Raw genomic sequence first — 21,991 nt, 5'->3', positions numbered from 1 at the left:
TCAAGAAGGAAAAATTGATAATAAAATAATTTAAATAATGAAAAAGTTATCTTAAAAATTGACTTTTTTCTTTATAATGTGTTATCAGAAAACACTTTGGGTATTAAATATTTTCCCTGATGTGCTTTGTAGCGTCTCTTTTTTCAAGACATAATGTGATATAATTGATCCTATTTTGACTAAGCATTTATTTTTATCTTTCTTTAACCACTCACTGATTATAATTTGCTTTCTAGGACCTAGATGATGTTTTCTTGCAGCTTTCTCAGCTTAAAGAGACTCTCTATATTTTGGAGAATACATTGAATATAACCAGGATGGAACATTAAAGTTCATATTCATCACCAGCTCAGTCCTTCCAAGAAAAAGAAAAGAAATTCTATACTCCGAGATTGCCATATGTAATGTCTAGTCAAAATTATGATGTTTCTGGTATGTTAATCATTGGTTATACTGATAATTTTGGTTTAGTATGATATTCAGAAAAGGATGGGCTTGGTATATATTTAATTCATTACCTATCTTCCAGCACATTTCCTGGCACATCTTAGGTACTCTGTATGTATTTGTTGAAAGAATGAATAAATGCATAAATGATACGTGAGACTAATTGTGAGAAGAGAGATGGTGTATTTTTCCATACCAATCCCTGCTTCTGTAAATAATCTAAATGCCATATGTAATATTAATGACTAACATATCGGCAAAACATTTTAGCATGGGCAATAGTTTATTTCTGCAAGTTACATTGGCAAGTAGACAGTGATTATTATCAACAATTCATGAATGAAGAAAATGAGCAGTCTGCGATGAGTTAATTGATAAATTGAGTCACTGTATTTCACAAACCTTTCTTTGAAACTTTAGTATGGATATTCCACATTGCTTGCAACCCAATAGTTTCGGTATTCAATAGTCCATGTGACCAGGGGTAGGGTTTGGAGGAAATTGTTATGCCTTAAAGTTTTATTTATATTTAAGGAAAAGATATTTATGAGATACAGCATTACCAACAGAGAGAACATTTGGATTGCCTTTGGTGGTTCTCACCCTCTATTGAAAATACCACCTCTTAAGGCTTCACTTATTCAACAATATTTATTTAACAAGTATCATGTACCAGGGGACCCAGCACCTAAGAAGATCTCTGCTTTCATAAAGATTGAATTCCAATTGAGAGAAATAAACATGAACCACGAAGAGAAACCAGCATAAGTAAGATAGGATTTTAGATAATGATAAGTCTCGTGAAGAAATTTAAGAGTGATGAGATAATAAATGACTGGAGGGGCCCTGGGTGGCTCAGTTGGTTAAGCGTCTGCCTTCGGCTCAGGTCATGATCCAGGGTCCTGGGATCGAGTCAGCATCAGGCTCCCTGCTCAGAGGGGAATCTGCTTCTCCCTCTCCCTCTGCTGCTCCCCCTGCTTGTGCTCTCTCCCACTCTATCTCTCTCAAGTAGATAAATAAAATCTTTTTTTAAAAAAGATAATAAATGACTGGAGAAGAGCAGTTTAAACTGAGTGATCAGGAAAATCTCTCTGAGCAGAAGGCACTTGGAAAGAGGCCTTGAATGAGAAAAAGGGGCATCCGCAAGAAGAGCTGAAGGAGGGGAATTCCAGCAGAGGGGATAGCCGTACAAAGAACTTAAGGGGAAATGAGCTTAGCATGGGAGAGGAACAGAAAGAGTCCTGAAGGTTGAGGCTCAGTGAGCAAAGTGGGAAGTGTGGTCCAGCTGTTTGAAAGCACAGGTGATGGCGAGACCATGTGCGCGCAGGTAGGCCACAGTCAGATGTTTGGGAAGCCAGAGGGTTTTGAAAAGGGAATGAATGGCAAGGATATATAAAGAGGACTCTGGCTGTTGAGTAGAAACTAGATATTAGAAAGCCAAGAATGGGAGGTGAGAGCTCTTTCAGGAAAGTTTACGCATTAGGGTGGTCAGAGGTCATCATGGCTGAGATGGAGAAAAATGAAAGGTTTCAGGAAAACTCCTGGTGGTACAGCCAATAGAACCTAATTGTTTGGTTGGAGAATAAGAAAAATATAGTAACTGGGTGTGTATTAGTACTATATACAACACTGGAAAATCTTGGGGGAATCTAAAAATTCTATGTTTGTCATTTTAAATTTGAAGTGCCGTTAGACTTAAAAGCAAAGATGCTACATGAGCAGTTAAGGTGGGAACTCTACAAACAGTTAAGGGCTGAAGGTATAAACTTGGGACATCAACATCTGTGTAATAACCAAAGGCATGATGCTCTGTGGGATTATAGAGGGAGGGAGTTTTGATAGGAAAGAGAAAAAGGCCCAGCACTTCAGTTCTGGGAAGCTCCAACCTTTAGAGGTCTGACAGCAGAGGTGTAGCCAGAAATCAAAACTGAAGTGGTCCTTGAAATAGGAGGGGGAACAAGATAATACATCTTACAAGACATCCAAATGGCCAACAAACACATGAAAAAGTGCTCAGCATCGCTCAGCATCGCTCAGCATCAGGGAAATCCAAATCAAAACCTCAATGAGATACCGCCTCACACCAGTCAGAATGGCTAAAATTAACAAGTCAGGAATGACAGATGTTGGCGAGGATGCAGAGAAAGGGGAACTCTCCTACATTTTTGGTGGGAATGCACACTGGTGAAGCCACTCTGGAAAACAGTATGGAGGTTTCTCAAAAAGTTGAAAATAGAACTACCCTACGACCCAGCTATTGCACTACTGGGTATTTACGCCAAAGATACAAATGTAGTGATCTGAAGGGGTATGTGCACCCCAATGTTTACAGCAGCAATGTCAACAATAGCCAAACTATGGAAAGAGCGTAGATGTCCATCAACAGATGAATGGATAAAGAAGATGTGGTATATAAATATGATGGAATATTATGCAGCCATCAAAAAAACCCAAAATCTTGCCATTTGCAACGACGTGGATGGAACTAGAGGTTATCATGCTAAGCGAAATAAGTCAATCAGAGAAAGACAAGGATCATATGATCTCACTAATATGAGGAATTCTTAATCTCAGGAAACAAACTGAGGGTTGCTGGAGTGATGGGGGGTGGGAGGGATGCGGCGGCTGGGTGAAAGACATTGGGGAGGGTATGTGCTATGATGAGTGCTGTGAAGTGTGTAAGACTAATGAATCACAGACCTGTACCTCTGAAACAAATAATACATTATATGTTAAAAAATAAATAAAAAAGAAGAAGATAGTAAGAAGGGGAAAATGAAGGGGGGGAAATCGGAGAGGGAGATGAACCATGAGAGACTATGGACTCTGAGAAACAAACTTAGGGTTTTAGAGGGGAGGGGGGGAGGGGTGGGTTAGCCCAGTGATGGGTATTAAGGAGGGCATGTATTGAATGGAGCACTGGGTGTTATACGCAAACAATGAATCATGGAACACTACATCAAAAACTAATGATGTGATGTATGGTGACTAACATAACATAATAAAATTAAATTAAATTAAAAAAAAAGATAGTACATCTTACAGAACAATACCAGCTTTCAGTTACTGAGCTGTATTATTTGCCAGGCACCATTTTAAACTCTGTTCATGTACTAACTCATTTAATCCTCACAACAACCATGTGACATAAGTCAGCATACGTACTATTCAATTCCTCCTTTAGAGAGAGGAGTTTGAGAAAAATTAAGAAAGTAAAGTATCTTGAGAAAGGGGGAATTATGTCAAATATGTTGAGAGGTTGAGGTCGAATAAGATAAGGATGCAAAGTGATCCTCGAATTTGACAAAATGGAGGTCACTGGTGATTTTGGGGGGAAAAGTTTCAATAGACTATTGAGGGTGGAAGCCCAATAAAAGTGAGTTATATAAAGAATGGGGAAAGTTTTTGATAAGTTTTGCAACTAAAGGAAAAGAGAAAACACTAAGTAGTTGGAGGTAGACACTGTATTAAGAATTTTTTTTAAGATGGGAGATACCAATACATATTTTTGTTCTGTTGGAGATGCATATGGAGAGAAATTAATATGTGGGAAAGATGGTGAGTAATTGCTGTAGTAAAACTTTGAAAAATCGGGATGGGACCAAACCGTAAGTAGAGAACTGACCTTTGGTGGGAGCTGAGACACTGTGCATTTTAACAATTATGAATGCAAACAGAATGTAGATACAGAAGTAGGGAAGGCTGGTAGAATTGGTGGTGGGTACATAAGGAAATTCATACCTATTTCTATTTTATGAAAAAAGTATGATGTAAATTCATCTGAACCTGAGGGAGAAAAAGGACTGTGGAGGGATTAATTAAAAAAAATGTAAAAATAGCAGATCTACTAAGACAGGGAAGAAGGAAGCATGAAGAGTGTTGTGAGTCCATTTAAGACTGGGATTATGCATATAATGCAAGACTGGCCAGCACTGCGGTGTTCTCCATCAATATTCCCCTGTTCTGCTGCAAGTGTAGAGTGGATAGATAGTTGGATCATTCCAGGTGAATAAGCAGATAAGCTTGGGTTTTCTCAGGGGAGTTTGTTGAAGATCTACACCTGGAAGTTAGTGCAATGGCTAGTCCAATGCATAATATTTAGAAGTGTGTCTTTGCTGGACCAAAATGAGACTTTTGTCTGTCTTCACTACCTACCTCTGAGGTGGAGATTTCTACTTTGTATGTGTGACGCTTTAGAGCCATGACTTTCAACGAAGTCCAGAGCCAGAGTGGTCTTGCATTTAAAAAGTTTGGGATCGCAATTTTAACTGATAAGATTTATATTGAGGTCAGTGAAGTGAATCACAAAAGTTGTCCTTTCCTACTCTCCAGGACCTCCAAAACTCCTGGGAATCTTCCATTCTTTCAGCCTCGTGAACTCTTTTGATTCATGCCATCTGATATTTGATATTTAGTCAAAATTTCTCAGAGTTCTTGAGTGGTTAGCTGTTGCTTGGGTTCTTGAGCTATTTGGAGTCATTCTTTTTATGTTTGTCATTGTCACCACATCTGCTTTAACAGAGTGTCAGTTGAAACTACATTTCAGGATATTAATTGTACTAGAAATCTCAACCTGGGCACTTTCTACATCACACCTCCAAAAACCTCTTGCTGTCAAGTTTATCATTAGACAGTGGAGTCTTTGTGCCAAAGACAATGTCTTATTCAACCTGGTATCCACATCACATAGTCCTGTGCTTAGCACAGAGTGGGCTCTCAATAGATGGGTCTTTGAATGAACAAAGAAGTGAATGATTTTGCTGAGGAGTCTAAGACACATGCACAGACCAACACTGAGTTAAGAAGGGAGAAGGAAATGAAACGTTAACCTGTGGGAATAGGTAAGCCTTTTATTGTGTTTACAACTGAAAAGAGCATGGATTCAATGTTCTGTTCCAGAGCACTATAATCTAGATGATTACGGAGTCAGAGTGGTGATTTAGACCTACATTTTGTTTGCCTAGATATGCTACATGAAGTATGTGACTATTCATTTTCTCACCTCTTAGACCAGGGTCACTGACTGTCTTGTTCTCTTTGAAAAAAGGTGTTCCAGAACCAAAACACAAGACCCTAAAGATGTAGTAGATTCTGAAATATTGGAAGAGAAACCCAAGATAATTATTTCATTCATAAAGAATCTTATAGGTAAATTTCATAATATGATGCACAGACAGGTACCCACTCTTATCTTTTGGAAAAGATGCAACAAGTAAGAAGTAATTTGTCTCCCTCTCTCCTTCCCACCAGCCTTATGTTTAGCAATACCTATCCTATAAATATTAAATGTCAGATTTTAATTATATGTACATATGCTTTTTCTTTTGCTAAACCATTTAACATATTTTTATAATGTTTAACTCTAAAATAACTCTGGGGCTAGGGATGACTGAAAAATACAATTTCTTCATTTTATACTGCAGTTCTACTATATATAGTTTATTCTGCAAAATGAAAGGAAGAAACATAGAAACTTAAATGATTCACATTCAAGTTTTAGAGGCATAAAACCAAGCCACACTAATGCTCTAAGTGAAACTTGTCCAATTATAAAAACTTTTGATGAATCCTCTATTACCTTGATATTTGTGAATAACATGTAAATAGTAATTCATGAAAAGATAAAGCCTTCCAAAATGGGGAAAATGACGATTAAAGAACTTGAGAAAATGACCATGTGTTCCCTCTCTCTTTGACATGGTTATAAGTTGTTATTCTTTTGAGCTTTCCACTTGAGTTAAAATAATATATTGGCATCTGCTTGTCTTTTTTTAAACAATTTATCTTCCTTGAGATATAATCCGTACCATATAACACATAATTATATCTTCTACAGTGTATAAAATCATGGTAAACATGGTATACTGAATTCATGTTTGCCAATAAATATGGAAAACTCGTGTGTTTATGCCTTAATTTGTGACACCTAGAACTTAACCAGGGCGACAAGGAAGAAATGGAACTACCACACACATGTAAAGAGAATTAAGGTGATCTTTAGAGGATCAAGAACAATGTGAACTTGGGGCACCTGGGTGGCTCAGTTGGTTAAGTGTTGCCTTTGGCTCAGGTCAAGATCCTGGGCTCCCTGCTCGGTGGGAGTCTGCCTCTCCCTTCCCCTGCCTTCTCCCCCTTGCCTGTGCTCTCTCTCTGTCTCTCTCTCAAATAAATAAATAAGATCTTAAAAAAAAAGAAAAAGAACAATGTGAACTTAAAGAAAAAGAGCCTCTCCCACTCTTCCCCTCAACTTGCCCCCTGAAAGGAATTAGTTAATTCCACAGCCTCTCTTGAGAACCCAGCCCATGCCAGACACTGACTAAACATCAGTGAACAGGCCAGACATGGTTGCCCCACTGGAGGAACGGAAATCTCCGCAGAGACTGGAGGACAATAAAGATGTCCTTAGTGCTAGGAGAAACCTGGAAAGCGGGCCTTACCTGAGATAGGGTGGTCAATAGACAAAATTAAATATATGTGTCTCATCATTCATAAGTTTAGCCCTATTCCCATTCCAAATTCTCATCCCAGATCCACATATGCTGATAGGGAAACAGGAAGGCAAAAAAGAGCTAGAATGTTTCTTCATTCATTCAACAAACATTTTGTGTGTGTTTTCTTTGTGTCTTAGGTCTGTGCTAAGTGCTAAGAAAACAAATGTAAAAAGTAACTAATACAGTGTGTTTAGTTGAGAAAATAATATGTGAACAGTTATGATCAGTGGCCACAAGTACAAAAACAAAAGAAGAGAAATCGGGGGGCATAACTCAGACTGAGAAGTCTTTATCTAAGAGGTACCATCAGAGGTGAGATTTGAAAAGCAAAGTGTTAGCCAAGAAAAGGGTGAGGACGGAATTGGGGAAAGGTAAGGAAAAAGAAGTCAGTGGGAGTGGTGGGGGGGCAGAGAGGAAAGACTAAAAGAAAAAACTAAAGAAAGAAAAAAGCTAGCAAGCATAACACATGAGAAAACACAAGCTGCGCGACGTGACTAGTGAGACAGTGTAGTAAGTGGCAACAAATAAGCTTGGGGATATTGCCAAGCACCAAATACAGAAAGGCCTCGTAGGCCAGTCTAAGTTTTATCTTATTGTGAAGAGGAAGCTACTTAAGGACTTCGAGTGATAAGAAGTAATATGATCAGATTTACAGGTTTTGACAGATCCTTAAGTTGAAGGAAAAATAGTTTGTAGAGAAGGAAATTTGGAAGCTGGAAGAACAATTAGAGAAGTGTGTCAATGAGTCAGGTAAAATGGTCATATACACTAAGGCAATGACAAAGGAGTAGAGACCCAAGGGACACTAGGGAGGTAGAATTAGCAAGACCTTGTCAGCGGATGTAGGTGGTGAGTAAGGAAGAGGCCTGAGGTGATCCCAGGGTTTATGGCACGTATTGGTATTAATGCTAGTGTCATTAATGAGGAGAGGGCATGAGAATGATTCGAGCTTAGGGAAATGGGGACAAGGAACAACCGATATTGTGTTCTATGTGCCAGAAATTTTTCTTCTGCCACAATTTAATCTTTATTTGCGACTAAAACCCAAATGGGTATCTCCAGCCAGATTGTCTTTCTTAAGTTCCAGATCTGTGTATTTGAATGTCTCCTAGATATTTTTATTTGTATATTTTGATAGCATCACAAAAACTCAGAATTGCAAAGTGGAACCTATATAATGAAATGAGATCAAGAGGAAAAGTATGTGAATTTTGTCATTATTTTGTTAGATGATTTTTTCACTGAAACTGTGGAAAGGAAGAAAAAGGTAGCTGTGGTATAGATGCAAATAAATTAGAAGTGGCAAAATGATAAAGGAACCCTTGCTTATGGATAGTACTTTTTTTTTCAATAAAAACAAGATCATTCGCTAAAACCAATGGAGGTAAACTGGCGAATTATAAGACCTGAAGGGAAAACAGTGGAGGTTTGAAATAGTTATGGGAGAGTAAGAAAGCCAAAACGGAGCAAATGAAATGATGAGTGTGTGGCGTTGACAGTCCCACTAAGATGAAGATGGTGGTTTTTTAGTAGCATCGATCCATGGGGCTATTTGATTTTTGCCGGGATAACTTACCAATCCAGGCACAGGAATGAAGAACACAGGTGGTCGGGCTGATCCAGGATTGGACTCTTGCTACATGGGTACCACAGGGAAGTTGAAGCAAGTGTTTTGTGAGTATAGATCATAGATTTTTAAGTTAGGGTGCAAAGGCCCAGGCTTATTATCAAAGAAAATGTTTCAGAAGGAAACTTTTAGACTGAGATGGAAAAAATGAAACAGTTATGGACCGAAATAGGAATCAAATGTAGTGGAAAAGGTCCTGGGATGACAGGAGATGAGCCAGAGAGTGGGATATTCAAGTAGAATGTTTCACAAGTGGGGTCTGGGTGATAAAAAAAAAAACAAAAAACAAAACAAAACAAAAAACCACCTGTATTTGCTTGGAGATGGAGACTGAAGAGAAAGAGAAGAAAAGGTCAATGGCTTTGACAACACGAAGGAAATATGATACTAATTTGTCAGATGGTCCACCCAATATTTGGAAGGACTTTAAAGGCCACTAATCCAACTTCCTTAAACAGAGAGTTAAGGTGTAATCTTCCATAAATCTTGGCCAACTAGCTGTCTTCCTAAGCACAAAATCACGACTCCTAATAGAACCTCCTCGGGGAATTATTTAACCCGTTCTCTAAAATGAGTGTAAAATTAGTCAGTGATACTTTTTTTATTTAATGACTTTTTTGTGTCATTTGTATTTTTTTACTTTTTTTTCTTTCTTTTTTTTTTTTTTCAGAAAATAGTTGACAGGATTTGGAGAGAAAGAACTCTAGATTCCCTCTCAGTCAAATCACTTGAATGAAACTTCTAGAGGGAGGAGCGACGAAGGTTGTAACGAAAGTTCTCTTAGAGTTGACATTTAAATTCTTTTTCATTGAAGAGGCATGCAACCAATCTCAGTTTTCCCACCCCAGATACTGATGCCAGTTCTGTTATCTTAAACTCCCAGGTTTGGCAGTATATCAGACAGCTAAATCTTATTTTTTTAACCCTCATATGAACATAGCCCTGGACTTAATATGGGACCAAACGTAATTCCAAATACCAATATTTAGACTTACGACTTTTAAATCTGTTAGAAGATCACACCATTATCAGCCTCTAGTGGGAGGAAACTCGTCTGCTGACTTCCCCACTTTCCCTCCAAAATGAATCAAGATCAAGGAAAAAAGTTTTACTTCCCTTCATCCCCGAGGAGGAGTGTTGCTTGTTGCCAGCTCCAAGGATAGAATGGGCCCACTGAGCTAGAACAATCTAATTAAACCTGAGGAGTAAAAGGGATCAGAAGACAGATGCAGGGGCTCCACGCACAAACCCAGAACTTTGCCTAAGGCTCGGTTAGGACTCACTTCCTCTGTCACTGGCGGAGAGAGAAGTCACTGAATCCTGGAAGAGAACCAACTATTGAACTGATAGTTGGATGTCATGATGGCTTCGTTGACCACACTTTGTTACCACACTTGGTTTCTTCAGCCATCCCGAAGTTCGGTTCACCTATCCTTTTCCCTCAATGCTTTTGGCAAACTTAGAAGCCAGGTGATCTGATCTGGGGACCCTGGGTTGGTGTTTGAAATAATGTTTTTGTGACATGGAGATTAATACCTGCTAAAGCAAACCCCAAACCAAAAACTGTAGGAAGAACAAGTGTTAGGTGGATAGTATGCACGGCTAGGTTTAAAATCTCTAAAATACATAACATGCAGTTACTATATTTACTGTTACTACAGTAATTTCTCTTCTCTTGCCATAGACAACATTCCACTGTAATCTCTGTACTTCCATTTAACCCATGACCACCGAGATAATCATAATCCTTATTCTGTCACTTTTATTCTTGGGCACGCTGTCAGTCAGTATTCCTAGGCATTTAATTTTACCATGTTAAGAAAAAGTGTATAAATTTTTGCTTTTGCTGAATCTTTTCATTACCAGAACTTACTCTTTCATATTTTTAAATGAAAACAAAATTCTCATTTCTCTTACTTCAAACCAGCTAAGAAGAAGGTGGACGTATTACAAGTATTTCACAGATTTCCTAAGCCAAGCACAAGTAAATTTAAAAGAATTATGCTTTGGTCTTTCTCTACAATTTAGCTTGCTAGAAGAGCTTATGTCAAATGATCTGCAATGCAAAAAGCTTGATACTAACAGTTTTTTTTTATTTTTTTTAAAATGTTATTTTATTATGTTATGTTAATCACCATACATTACATCATTAGTTTTTGCTGTAGTGTTCCATGATTCATTGTTTGCGTATAAGTTTTTTGAAAGCTGTGCCCTATGACCAGATGTTCAGCAGTCAGGTACAAAAACAGGCATCCTGGGGAAAGTTATTATATAGCTAATGCAATGCACATCATGTCTGACAATGATAAAATGGAGATCCAAAGGGGAGACAGGTCAGTTAGAAATATTTTTCCACAATATGGTGGTCATGTGCCCTTCACCACATACACTCCCATCAGACCAAACTGCCTGCAGGTTCCTGCTGAGCCAAACTTTCCCGTAACTCAATGCCTTTGACCGCATGTCACACCTTCCAAAAATTACCTCCATCTACTTCTCCACCTGGTGAACTTCTCTTCATTCTTTACACTTCAACTAAAACAACCCCCAGGGGGAACATTCCCTCATCCTTCTGTATGCTTGAATGGCACATTGTCTACACCTGCATTACAATGTGTATTCCACTGCTTACTGAAACTGCTTACTTGCTGGTTTTGTCTCCTTGAAATCAGGGACTATGGCTTCTTCATCCTTGCCTACCCAGGATCACATACAGTGCCTGGCACTTTAGAAACAAAGAAAACAATGTTTGATTGTGTTTTAAGAAAGGCAGTATTTATAACAGTGAGCTCGTGAAGATAATAAGAATTCTGACAAAGGCATGTTATTTAGTGGTGTTATAAATGAAGAAACATTTGATTATATGTAAACTAAAATAAATTTAAGAGATGACATCCAAATTAGCATAACAGATGTCAGTATGTTCAGAACTGATAGCAAAAAGAGTGGGCCTCTTTTGATGTAAAATTAAGAAATGTTAGACAAATAGGACGTAGGAAATGAATGTAGTAAGCAAGGTAAGTCAAGTACTTAGAAGAAAAAGAACATTACAGTTAGTCAAATGGATGTTTTTAGTATCATTTTAGGGGAGAAATAAGATCCAATAGATACCAAAAACTGTAGTATACATGAAGGAGAATATTCCATTAAGATGTTTAAATTGATAAATGAAACAAATATAAAACAATTAAAACACCGAGTTTATAGTTAACTACAAAGACACCATGAGAACACAAATAACAGAAGGACAACTATTAATGTGAATAATCAGATAATTCAGAGTATAATAAAGAGAAGAGGACAAAATGGCTGTTTACAGAAAGGAGAGGAAGAATTGATTTGCTGAAGAGCTATACAGCAGAAGCCAAAGTGGACGATAATGATGACCTAGGTATGTGTGAGAAACAGAAAAAAAAAATAAATAAAAACAACCACAATGAGGACACAGTGCTGTTCTGAAGGGCGATAGGTGTTTGGGTTGACATTCAAAATCTGAGTTGAAATAAGCAAAGCCTTTCATTTTCATAGATCTTCAAGTGTTTTTCTATGGTGCTGACAACAATGCAAATGGATATTTAACTTAACAATGAAATAGAGAGTCTTCTAGGAGAAAAGACACCAGAACAAGAGCAACTGGAGCTATATGATGCTGACGTTAAATAACAAGATGTTCTCTTACCTCGAACTAATGAGAGCATTTGGACTGAAAGGTAAGAGCCTTCGGAGGTCGAAATGCCAGTGAAGGTCAGAGAACAGATAGCCTTGAATATTATAGCCAAAAACTAGCAAGCCACTCGCAGCTTACAATTTTTAGTTTACAAAATGGAATCTAAAAGCAAAGACTATTAGAAAACCTCAGAAGTAACAAAAAACATGGCATCCCGTGCCACACACTGATGGTAAATGGAGTAATAGATCATTCAGCTTAACTGAATAAAGAGTTTAAGTCTTCCGGAGGTTAAGGAAAAAGCATTAAAATCTTCCTCTGTACTTGCTTAAAGGATTTGAGGATGGTGCTCTTAAGATGAAAACTTTAAAGCCCGAGTAGTAGAAAGTGATGCCATAGAAGAAACTAGAAGGCTACCGTTCATTTAATAGAATAAGAAGTTAAAGCAATATAGATGGCATTGAGTCATAGGGAATCTAAAGCATCTTGTAAAATTGTGCTATTTCCCCCATCTACTTCTTTTCTATTTCATTTTAAAGAATCTATCATGGAAGGAATTTGAAAACATTTACCATAAATGTTGAGTACTTTCTTAACCAGTGATGTGGGGAACAGTAGACAGAAATATAGATGGTTATGAAGAAGAGGTGTTGGGTAAACTGAGAAAATTTTGACATAGAAAATAAGGGAATATAATTGAATTTAAATTTAAAAAAAGAAAAGAAGGGAATATTTTTTAGCTCTTAATTCTTTTGAAGACATGCTAGAGCAGACATCTGAAACTGGTAGATTAATAGGACAAGCTTGGTCGTTAAATTAAAATCCCATGTAATCAAATCCTGATTCAATCTATTTACTGTTACAATTGAAGACTAACAAATGATTGAATTGCTGTCATTTCCCTCTTATTTGAGAAAATAAACGATAGCCAGCAGAGATACGTTTTGTACCTTTCCATCTTGGTGTGCACAAACACGAGCTGACTCTTCCTACCCCCGTCCCCTGCAGTAAAGCTACATTCTCAGGGATCCTATCAGTTTATGTTGAAGCTGCACTGCTAGATGATAGATGATCTGTGACCTAATAGGGCCCACATGCTTAGAGATACCTGGATATTGCCAAAGTCTTGCATTTGCCAAATTCCATCGACTTCTCTGGGTTCTAGATTCAAGAACTTTAAAGGTCTTTGCTTGCTTTTGCTCCCTCCCACCTTCTCTCTGGTGGGATAAATAAATAAATAAGTAAAATTTTAAAAAAGATGTGTTGCCATTCCAAAATACAAATTGCATGGCTGTTGAAACCATCCATCCAATTCAGCTAAGCCTCTCTGGAATATCACTGAAATATACCAAGTGGATGAAAATACATCGTGAAAAGCAGACGAGGCATTCTGAGGCAGTTTTCTATCTGAAACTGCTGCCTCCTTCCCAGGTGGCCCGTGCTTTGCTACCCACACCTTACAAGGAAGATGCACCTGCTGCGACCCTAGGATGAGAGAAGTTTTTGAATGCCTGCCACCTGTCAGTCCTGCATCTTTCTTTGGCTCTACCAGACAGCGGGCTGCAGTTGCAGCATCTTCTGTTAATATAAGCAACGCTAAATACATGCGAGTCAAGAGAATCAGAGATAAAATGCATCCTGGTGCAGACCCTTTTAGGAGCACCAATAATGAACGTAAGAGGCAGGCTTCCCCTGGAGAAAGGTAAGGTCCCTTCGTACAAACCAGTTGTACAAGAATTTTGACTAATCAAGCGGGGATTAAGAAGCGGTATGCGAGGCTTGACAGTTTAAAGATCACTGAGCTATGCCCTGAACCAGGTCATGGGGTCCCACAGCCAAAAGGGGATGCAGCGCTCACTCAGCCACAGCCTTCCTTGCCACACCTGTAAGGAAGCACTGTCTATATAGTCATTGTTTTTGATGGACCTTACATCCTAAAGGCATTCGGCTAGAGCAGACAAAAGATTTTTTAACACAGCCAGGCCTTCTGTGATTTGGGATTCTTAAGCTTCCAGTTGTGTTTCCATAGCATCATTCGATACGTAAGCACAATCTATGCACCATGCACCTGGAAACAGTAGGGCAACTCAGAAAACACTGAACAGTGGAAAACCCAGGAGAGGAAACTAATAAAAGCTTGGAGGAGAGATGTGAGGGTGGGGGCGGCGGCGGGGGGAGACCAAGTAAGGGAGGAAATCAGGTTGTGCAGTACGTAGTTTGAAATCTGGAACCAGAGGCTGACATACTCAAAGTTAATTGTTTTCACACATGGTAAAACTGACCCATCCATTCACTTGGATCTATGAAATACCCGATTAAATTTCGTCCTTTCTTTCTTCTTCTTGAGACCCCCAATGAGAAACTGTCATGTGTCAGCTCAATCCATTGTAAGAGAAACTGTTATTCATAACTAGAATCTAAATCTCAAAATATTTTTCTTCTAGAATAACTTAAAAGATGGGAGATTCCACAAAGAAGATACTCAGAGTGGTGGCTTGATTTTATAACAATTTCACCCTATCTTCGCAATACTTTAGCAAGAAATGTTATGGAGGTACAACTAACCTAGTTGTTAAAACTTGCTAGTTCTTTTGAACTCTATTCAGTTTCAAAGCCATTTTTGTTTCTTGAAATTTTAGGTCCATATACTGGCCTTAAAAAAAAATAGAGTAGGAATTTTTGGTTTGAGTTGATTTTTTAGAATCTCGTTTCTAAAGAATTGTTTGGTGTAATTTAAATGTTAACTCACACATGCACACCCATGCACAAAGAGAGTTAGTATTGATATTATATATTAATATATTTCTATCACTTTGGTATATACATCATTAGTATTTGCTTTGTTTTCCTATTGGCCAAGGCTTCACTAATTTTGTTCACACTGGCACTTTTAAGCACTCTAGAACTGTCTACTTACTCAGAAGTTGAACTTCTTGTTATACCCAGAGGAAAGGATCAGGATCAGAAGCAGAATTGGCCATTTTCATGATATCATAGCCTTGGGCATTTCTAGACTGGTCAGTTCCTTTGATTTGTGAACAAAATGCACTCACCCAGAAATATAATAATACCACACATCATCATCAACATGAAATTTAACATTACATGCAATTTACCTAAAATATTTATACTCAAAACTTCCAATTTTCTCCTAAAAGTAAGTAATACTCACGGACTTCAGCCAAAATTTCCTAAGGGTAACTAAAGCAAAATTAGCATACATTTAAAAAATTTTTTCCTTTTTAGTTGTTTGACATTCCAATGCAGTGTTATGGTAAGTAAGAGTAATAGATCCTTCAATAGCAAAATTATCTGTTTGTATCTAAGATCTCAATAGCAAATTATTCTTGGTTACACTGTCTTTTACTTATTTCTGACCTAAATGGAAACTTGACCTTAATATTAGGACTAAGGGGGGCGCCTGGGTGGCTCAGTTGGTTAAGCGACTGCCTTCGGCTCAGGTCACGATCCTGGAGTCCCAGGATCTAGTCCCGCATCGGCCTCCCTGCTCGGCGGGGAGTCTGCTTCTCCCTTTGACCTTCTTCCCTCTCATGCTCTCGCTCTACCATTCTCTCTCTCTCTCAATAAATAAATAAAAATCTTTAAAAAAAAATATTAGGACTAAGGATCCATGGTTTAGTAGAAATTACCTTTTAAAAGTGTGGATGCTATATTGAATTCAAGCTAATTCTGTCTTTGTAAATAAGGAATGATTGCTTACTGTACAAAATAAGTTACTGAGAGTAAAAACTAACTAGAATAGTTTAATACTAAAACTAATAGAAACCAACATAGCAATAAAACTTTTTTAATCATAAAAAATTCAATGAGAACTTCAGGTTTTATTAGTGAATAAATGAAAATGCTTTGTAATATCTGAGACAGTTAACATTGGTGTTAGACTTGAATAGACTTACACTATTATAATTGGTTTATTTGAATAACGTAATTTTACATGTAATTCTAATTTTTCAGTCCACTGGGATTACATATTGCTCTGTTGAAAAAAAATCTAGTTTTACTACACAAACTAAGCATATTCTCAGTAATGTTGTGGACTATATGAATTCTTTCTTAAATTTATGTCTTACTTACCCAAAAGTAAAGAATGTCAATTATATAATTATTGTGTGCCTTTCAGTGTCTATATTTTGACAAATAAGAGCATCCATGCTATTCTTCCCCTAAACCCAACTTAACAACCCAAACACCCAAGTGATAGGGAGCCTGAAACATCATACAGAATTTGTAGAAAAGTAACACTATGAAGATTTTAATTGTATGGATTCCTAAGGTACCTGTAACTAAAATTTGTTAGAAAAATGTTTTTGCTGTCTTCTAAAAATTTCACTAACATATTTGCATGAAACATAGATTTTCAACGCTGGCTGAAAATCTTACCCTTCCAGAAATAAGAATAAGAAGCCCCTTACTGCGTATTTTAGAGAATTTTCACCAACAGAATTCATATAGTTCTTAAACCTTGTCACGTTAAGATTTAAAATTTTTCTATTTCAAAATTTTTTGATTATACCAGTTATAAAGAAGCATTCTCTAATGTGAGTCAATATTTAGAAACCATCTGAATTACTTAGAAGCAAAAATGAAAATGAATTAATTGTACTTTCAATAATAAAACAGATCACTTAACTATTCCTTGAAATGGTTTTGTTGCCTTGTTTTGGTTCTCTCATTTTTAAACCTTTTCTTTTCACAGTGGAGTCACTCAATTTTAGTAGCATGTTGGGCGTTGGTAGGAGTTGGGTTGTGAAGAGAGAAGACAGGACAACTGTGACAGACGAGGGCTCCACCAGCACCTCAGACACCATCGGGGTGAATAGAAGACTCGGGAAAAGGCTGCTGAATGAATAAATAAAACATGATTTTTTCAAACAAATTTCAAAAACTGAAAGTGCAACACTGTGACAGAGGTTCGTCTGTTCAGGACTAACCACCACAGATTTGAGTGCTCATTTCACACTGGCCATTACGCTAAAATGTTTTACACACACACACTGTTTAAAACATTTAGTATAGTGGCCAGTACAGAGCAAGGGTGTGTGTGAGCATGTATTCATAAGATATCCAAATCAGAAATACAAGAGTTAAAAGATTAGTAACCGCTAGAGTTAGCCTCCAATGTCAGGACCCTCAGACAACCAGCACTTGGGTTCAATAGACAAGTCTCGGAAAAAAAAAAAAAAATGATGGTGTTCCTGATTAAGCGAGTAAAGCCATAGGAGTTGTATTACCAACAACCACCAAGCAAGTCAGTAGTGAGTGTGGGGTTCACTGTGACGGTTCTTCTCGGCTACTCAGTGCTTCCACAGCACCTTGCACGGGTATCTGCTATAGCCGTCAGCACTTTACATTATAATTACTTACGCGACTGTATATCCCACCAGATCATGAGCTCCTTGACAGACTGACTGACTTTGGGGGTGCCTGGGTGGCTCAGTTGTTGAGCATCTGCCTTCGGCTCAGGTCATGATCCCAGGGTCCGAGGATCGAGCCCCGCATCGGGCTCCCTGCTCGGCCGGGAGCCTGCTTCTCCAGCTCCCACTCCCCCTGCTTGTGTTCCCTCTCTCGCTGTCTCTGTCTCTGTGTCAAATAAATAAATAAAATCTTTTTAAAAAGAGAGAGACTTTGTCATTCATAAATTCCCCCGGTATCTGGCATATTGTCTGCTGTGTGATGGGCATCCACTGAATTTCGGAAGAATGCCACTCTACGTGGCAGTTCTTAAATTCTAGTGGATAAATATATTTTTTCTTTAATTCTCTACAGTTGTGTACTTCAGAGAAGGTGCTTACCATTTATAAATAGTCATAGTCCACAAAATGTTCTCCCAATAAAGTGAACTTCTTTCATTTTAATTTCAGTCCATGTATTCTGCCCCATAACATCTAATTACAATGTCTAATATGCCTAATTATGGTGCAAAGCTAGAAGCAGGACATCGAGGCAGGTTATCAGAATCTATCAGACCATTCGAGCACAGATATTCTTATAGTCTTGGCCGAAGCAGGAAATGTGTGGGGGATAAAAACCAGGATCCTACATCTTGACTCTGGAGTGTCTCGCCACTACTAGTCCCCAGCAGGGAAGGAGGCAGGCAGGGGCAGATAGCAGATCACAGAGTAGGTTTTGCGAAGAACAGTCCTCTGAGGACCCAGTATGGTGGATTCTCGCCCAGGTGGAGAGGGGTGCTGTATATCACAGCCTAGGGGTGGGTGGTAAAGATGTGGTTGGGTAACTTTCAGAGGTGATTATTTGAGGACAGTATCCCCAAGCCTACGTTGATAAACACCGGAGAAGACCTTACCAGAAAATGATCAGTGTAGTATCGCGAGTCTGAGATTGTGCTCAAATTTTAATACAAAGTTTCTATAGTCTCAAGAAGGATCTCTAATGTTCAAGTTCAATCATAAACTATTGCTTTCACCCAAACATTAGCTCCCTTCAATCCTGGCCATCCAAATTCTGCCCCTATGTCTGTTATTAAAAGGTATGGCTCTAAAGGAAAAATGGATCAATGTCTTAATTCTCATTTGCATTTGATATGATGATGACCAGCTATGAAAATATTTATAGAGGCTCTTTAAAAAAAAAATGAATAAATACCTTCTTGAAAACTTTACTTTATTAGAGAATCTAGCCCAAATGTGGAAAATTTAAAATCACTCTATTTACCAAAACTGGCTCACAATAAGCTTACTAGGAAAAAAAAAAAAAAAAAGAACAACAATGATCAGTAAATGCCTACGCTTAACATTCTTAATTGTGGGATAATTTTAAGATCCATGTTGATGTACTTATATGGTAAATCCCTCTGTTTAATAATAATAAAAAAATTCCCACATAACATTTTGTTTTTACACTCATATACACATATAAAAGTTGGGAGACATGTCTTAGAAAAATGTTTATAATGGATATACATAATGTGAAATAAAATCTGAATAAAAATTTTATTCCAACAACATTTCTCTATTTTTAAATCATGTTTATTAAGTTTTTATCACAGTGGAGATTAATTTATGCTTAATCATCCAGTGAGTGCCTACCGTCAACTTCATCCAATTCCAAAAAAGTAAAGTCAACTCATTCATACACTCTAAGCTTGTTCCCATCCCACCATTCATTGCCTGTGTCTTTTGTCCCTTTTAACAGCAACATAATGATAAGATTGTGAAAAGGTATAACTAATAGGCTTATATGTAAAATACCATTTCTTCAAGTATTCAGAGAGCAGTACATTTGTCTGCATTGTACATTAGAAAACGATTTGTGACATTATTTCTAAGTAGAGGAGAGTGGCTCCTGGTGGGAGTGTAATGAAGTTGTATGTCATAGTGTATGACAAGGATTTACAGCATTCTAGAATTTTCACAACTCTTCCCATGTTAGTGTCATTAGGTGAATGTATGTTTCTAGTCTCAGCTGTCAGACATGGGATCTCCAACTACGAATAAATAAAGCATACACTCAACATGTGTAGTGCAAATGCTAAGTAAACAGAATGACATGGAATAAACTCATAGTTGCCAACTAATGAATGGTTCGGCCGGGAGGTCCTGATTTTATGATGTCCGTGACGTGCATCCCTCTTCTCAAGTGAACACTGTCACTGTTCCGTGTCAGCCACAATGACTGGGAAACTCTACTGAGGTGGGGGGCGGGGGAGAAGAAGAGAAGAGGGAAGTAGAAACTCATTTCACAAGCAAGAGATACAATTTCTCTGTCACTTCTGTAAAACAGGTGAAGTCTGATCTGTTAACAAGATCTCAAACCTCTCAGACAAAGAAGGTACCAGTATGGAGAACTGTAAATGTCCCATTTAATGAAGTGTTGGCACCTATGTAATATGGATTGTGTGGCCCAGACAACAAAAAGGATGAAGAAGATGTTTTTTAAAGTTAAAACTTTGGAAATATAACACCTGAACATTCAAAAATTACATTATAAAAAAACCATCAGTTACAAAAACATTCAAATAACGGCCCTGTTTAAAGATGCCACATAAGCAATAATCTTCAGTACTTTGAACAAAAGTCAGAGCTCTGTGGCTTTGTCAATTATGCATTTAATGCAATGTTATTCATTAAAATGAAATAGAAGAAAAACTATAAAATTCTTCCAGAAGCAAATTATTGGTAGGGGGAGAACAAAAGTAAAATATGACAACCGATTTATACATTTACTTAATTGCATGTATTTTTCCCCCAGAAGTGTCCACAGCCTATAAGAAAAAGAAAACAAAAACATAAAGCAAAACAAAACAAAAAAACTAACACAAACAAAAAAAACCCAAAAAAGTATAAAAACGGTGCCATGTATCTTTTCATTTTCTCCCGCTGCATTCAGTTTTGAGGGAAAAGTGTTCTTTCATGGTAAAGTGTTCTGAGTTCACATATATTAAATTCTAGAAAAGAAACACTGGGAGCCTGTCTTTCAAATTCATTCTTGAATGTGTTGCACCTTCAACAAATATGCCAAGCAGCCAGCTAAAAATTCTCTTAATTAGGAAACACACATACATACACACATACACTCAAACAAACAAATCTTTTTAAGAGAAAAAAAACCATTCCTTATCTGGGAAACACACATATCAAGATTCAAAACTAAGGTCTGACATGGTCACTTAATTGATTTAAATAATTAAGGCTTCTAAAAGGTTCAGTGCCAAAACTCTCTGTATCAGTATTCGAATAAAATACATTTTTGCATTTTAGGTTTGTGCTTTTTACAGCCATCTTAATTCCATAGAATTTTGTTAGTAAGATCAGATAAGGGAGTGTTAGAATTGTTTACCAACATTTTACTTTTAGTAGTTGTTAGACTAAATTATAGTGATAAAAATTCAATGACTGAACAGATTTGTTACTATCCTGTGGGCTGTTGGCTCATTTCACCTTCTTTTCATGTTTAATATGGCCATTTCTTTTGTACTTTCCATTGAGGATTCCATTATGGTAATGTCCATTAACTGTGCTATGCTTATTTCTAGACCACAAACTTTTGATTTTTCTGTAGATAAATTTTGTCACCCAGGACAAGAAGAAGTAGAACAAGGCAGCACCAAGCAAAAGCACAAAGGCAATATCCAGTAAAAAATACTGACAGAAAGAGATTTGATGGACAGCGGCACGTAGGTGATGGGCTCCGTTGTGACGAAGAATGTAATCTATCCAATAGACAGTCCGATTGACAGGGTGACCAGGTTGATCCTTGTGGATTTCTGAAAGCTTCTGGGCCCTCTGACGGTAGCTATGGAGTGGAGAGGCAGAACACAGGATGATCATGTCAATACAAGGTTCAGTATTATGACTTTCTCAGTATAAAAATGAAGAAAATAATAAAAGCAACTACTCTTTATTAAGTACCTAGTACATGCCAAGCACTGTGTTAAGTGCTTTAAACATAGTATCTTATGTTAAAACAATAAAATAAATTTTAAACAAGTGAGGAAAATGGAACTCGGAGAGACTAAGTGACCTGATTATGATTACAAAGTTGAGATTCAGATTCAAGTGTTTCTGACTCTACACCCCAGTTTTACTGGTTTGGTTTGGTTTTTTGCTATATCATACCTCTTGCCCACACATACTCCTTCTCTCAATATGCCTTTAAATACTATTAGCCAATGAGTCTCAACCAGGAAGAGGAGTATATTTATTAGATTCTAAAAGAAAAAGATGAGGAAAAAGGCAGGATTTTGTCCCAACACCTTTTTTAAGCAATGAAATTTAACTT

General features: G+C 37.5%; 1 protein-coding gene across 6 annotated transcripts in view; it reads right to left on the bottom strand.

Moving 5' to 3' along the window:
- The window catches only part of UGT8 (UDP glycosyltransferase 8), a 129,360-nt gene that overhangs the window by 27,181 nt on the left and 80,188 nt on the right, over positions 1-21,991 (bottom strand). For 2 of the 6 annotated variants that reach the window (XM_025874044.2, XM_073892173.1), the window contains exon 6: positions 20,309-21,505. In XM_025874044.2, the coding sequence (XP_025729829.1) occupies positions 21,142-21,505 (364 nt within the window). In that variant the 3' untranslated portion in view covers positions 20,309-21,141. Of the gene's footprint in view, positions 1-16,041; positions 17,093-20,308; positions 21,506-21,991 lie in introns of those variants that run through there. The other 4 variants (XR_012378010.1, XR_012378011.1, XM_073892174.1 and 1 more) reach the window with 4 other exon arrangements.

Source organism: Callorhinus ursinus, unplaced genomic scaffold (assembly GCF_003265705.2).
Source record: "Callorhinus ursinus isolate GAN/ISIS: 27379988/994484 unplaced genomic scaffold, GSC_fseal_2.0 scaffold4, whole genome shotgun sequence".
Classification (NCBI taxonomy): Eukaryota; Metazoa; Chordata; class Mammalia; order Carnivora; family Otariidae; genus Callorhinus; species Callorhinus ursinus.
This window is presented reverse-complemented; position numbering and strand designations above follow the sequence as displayed.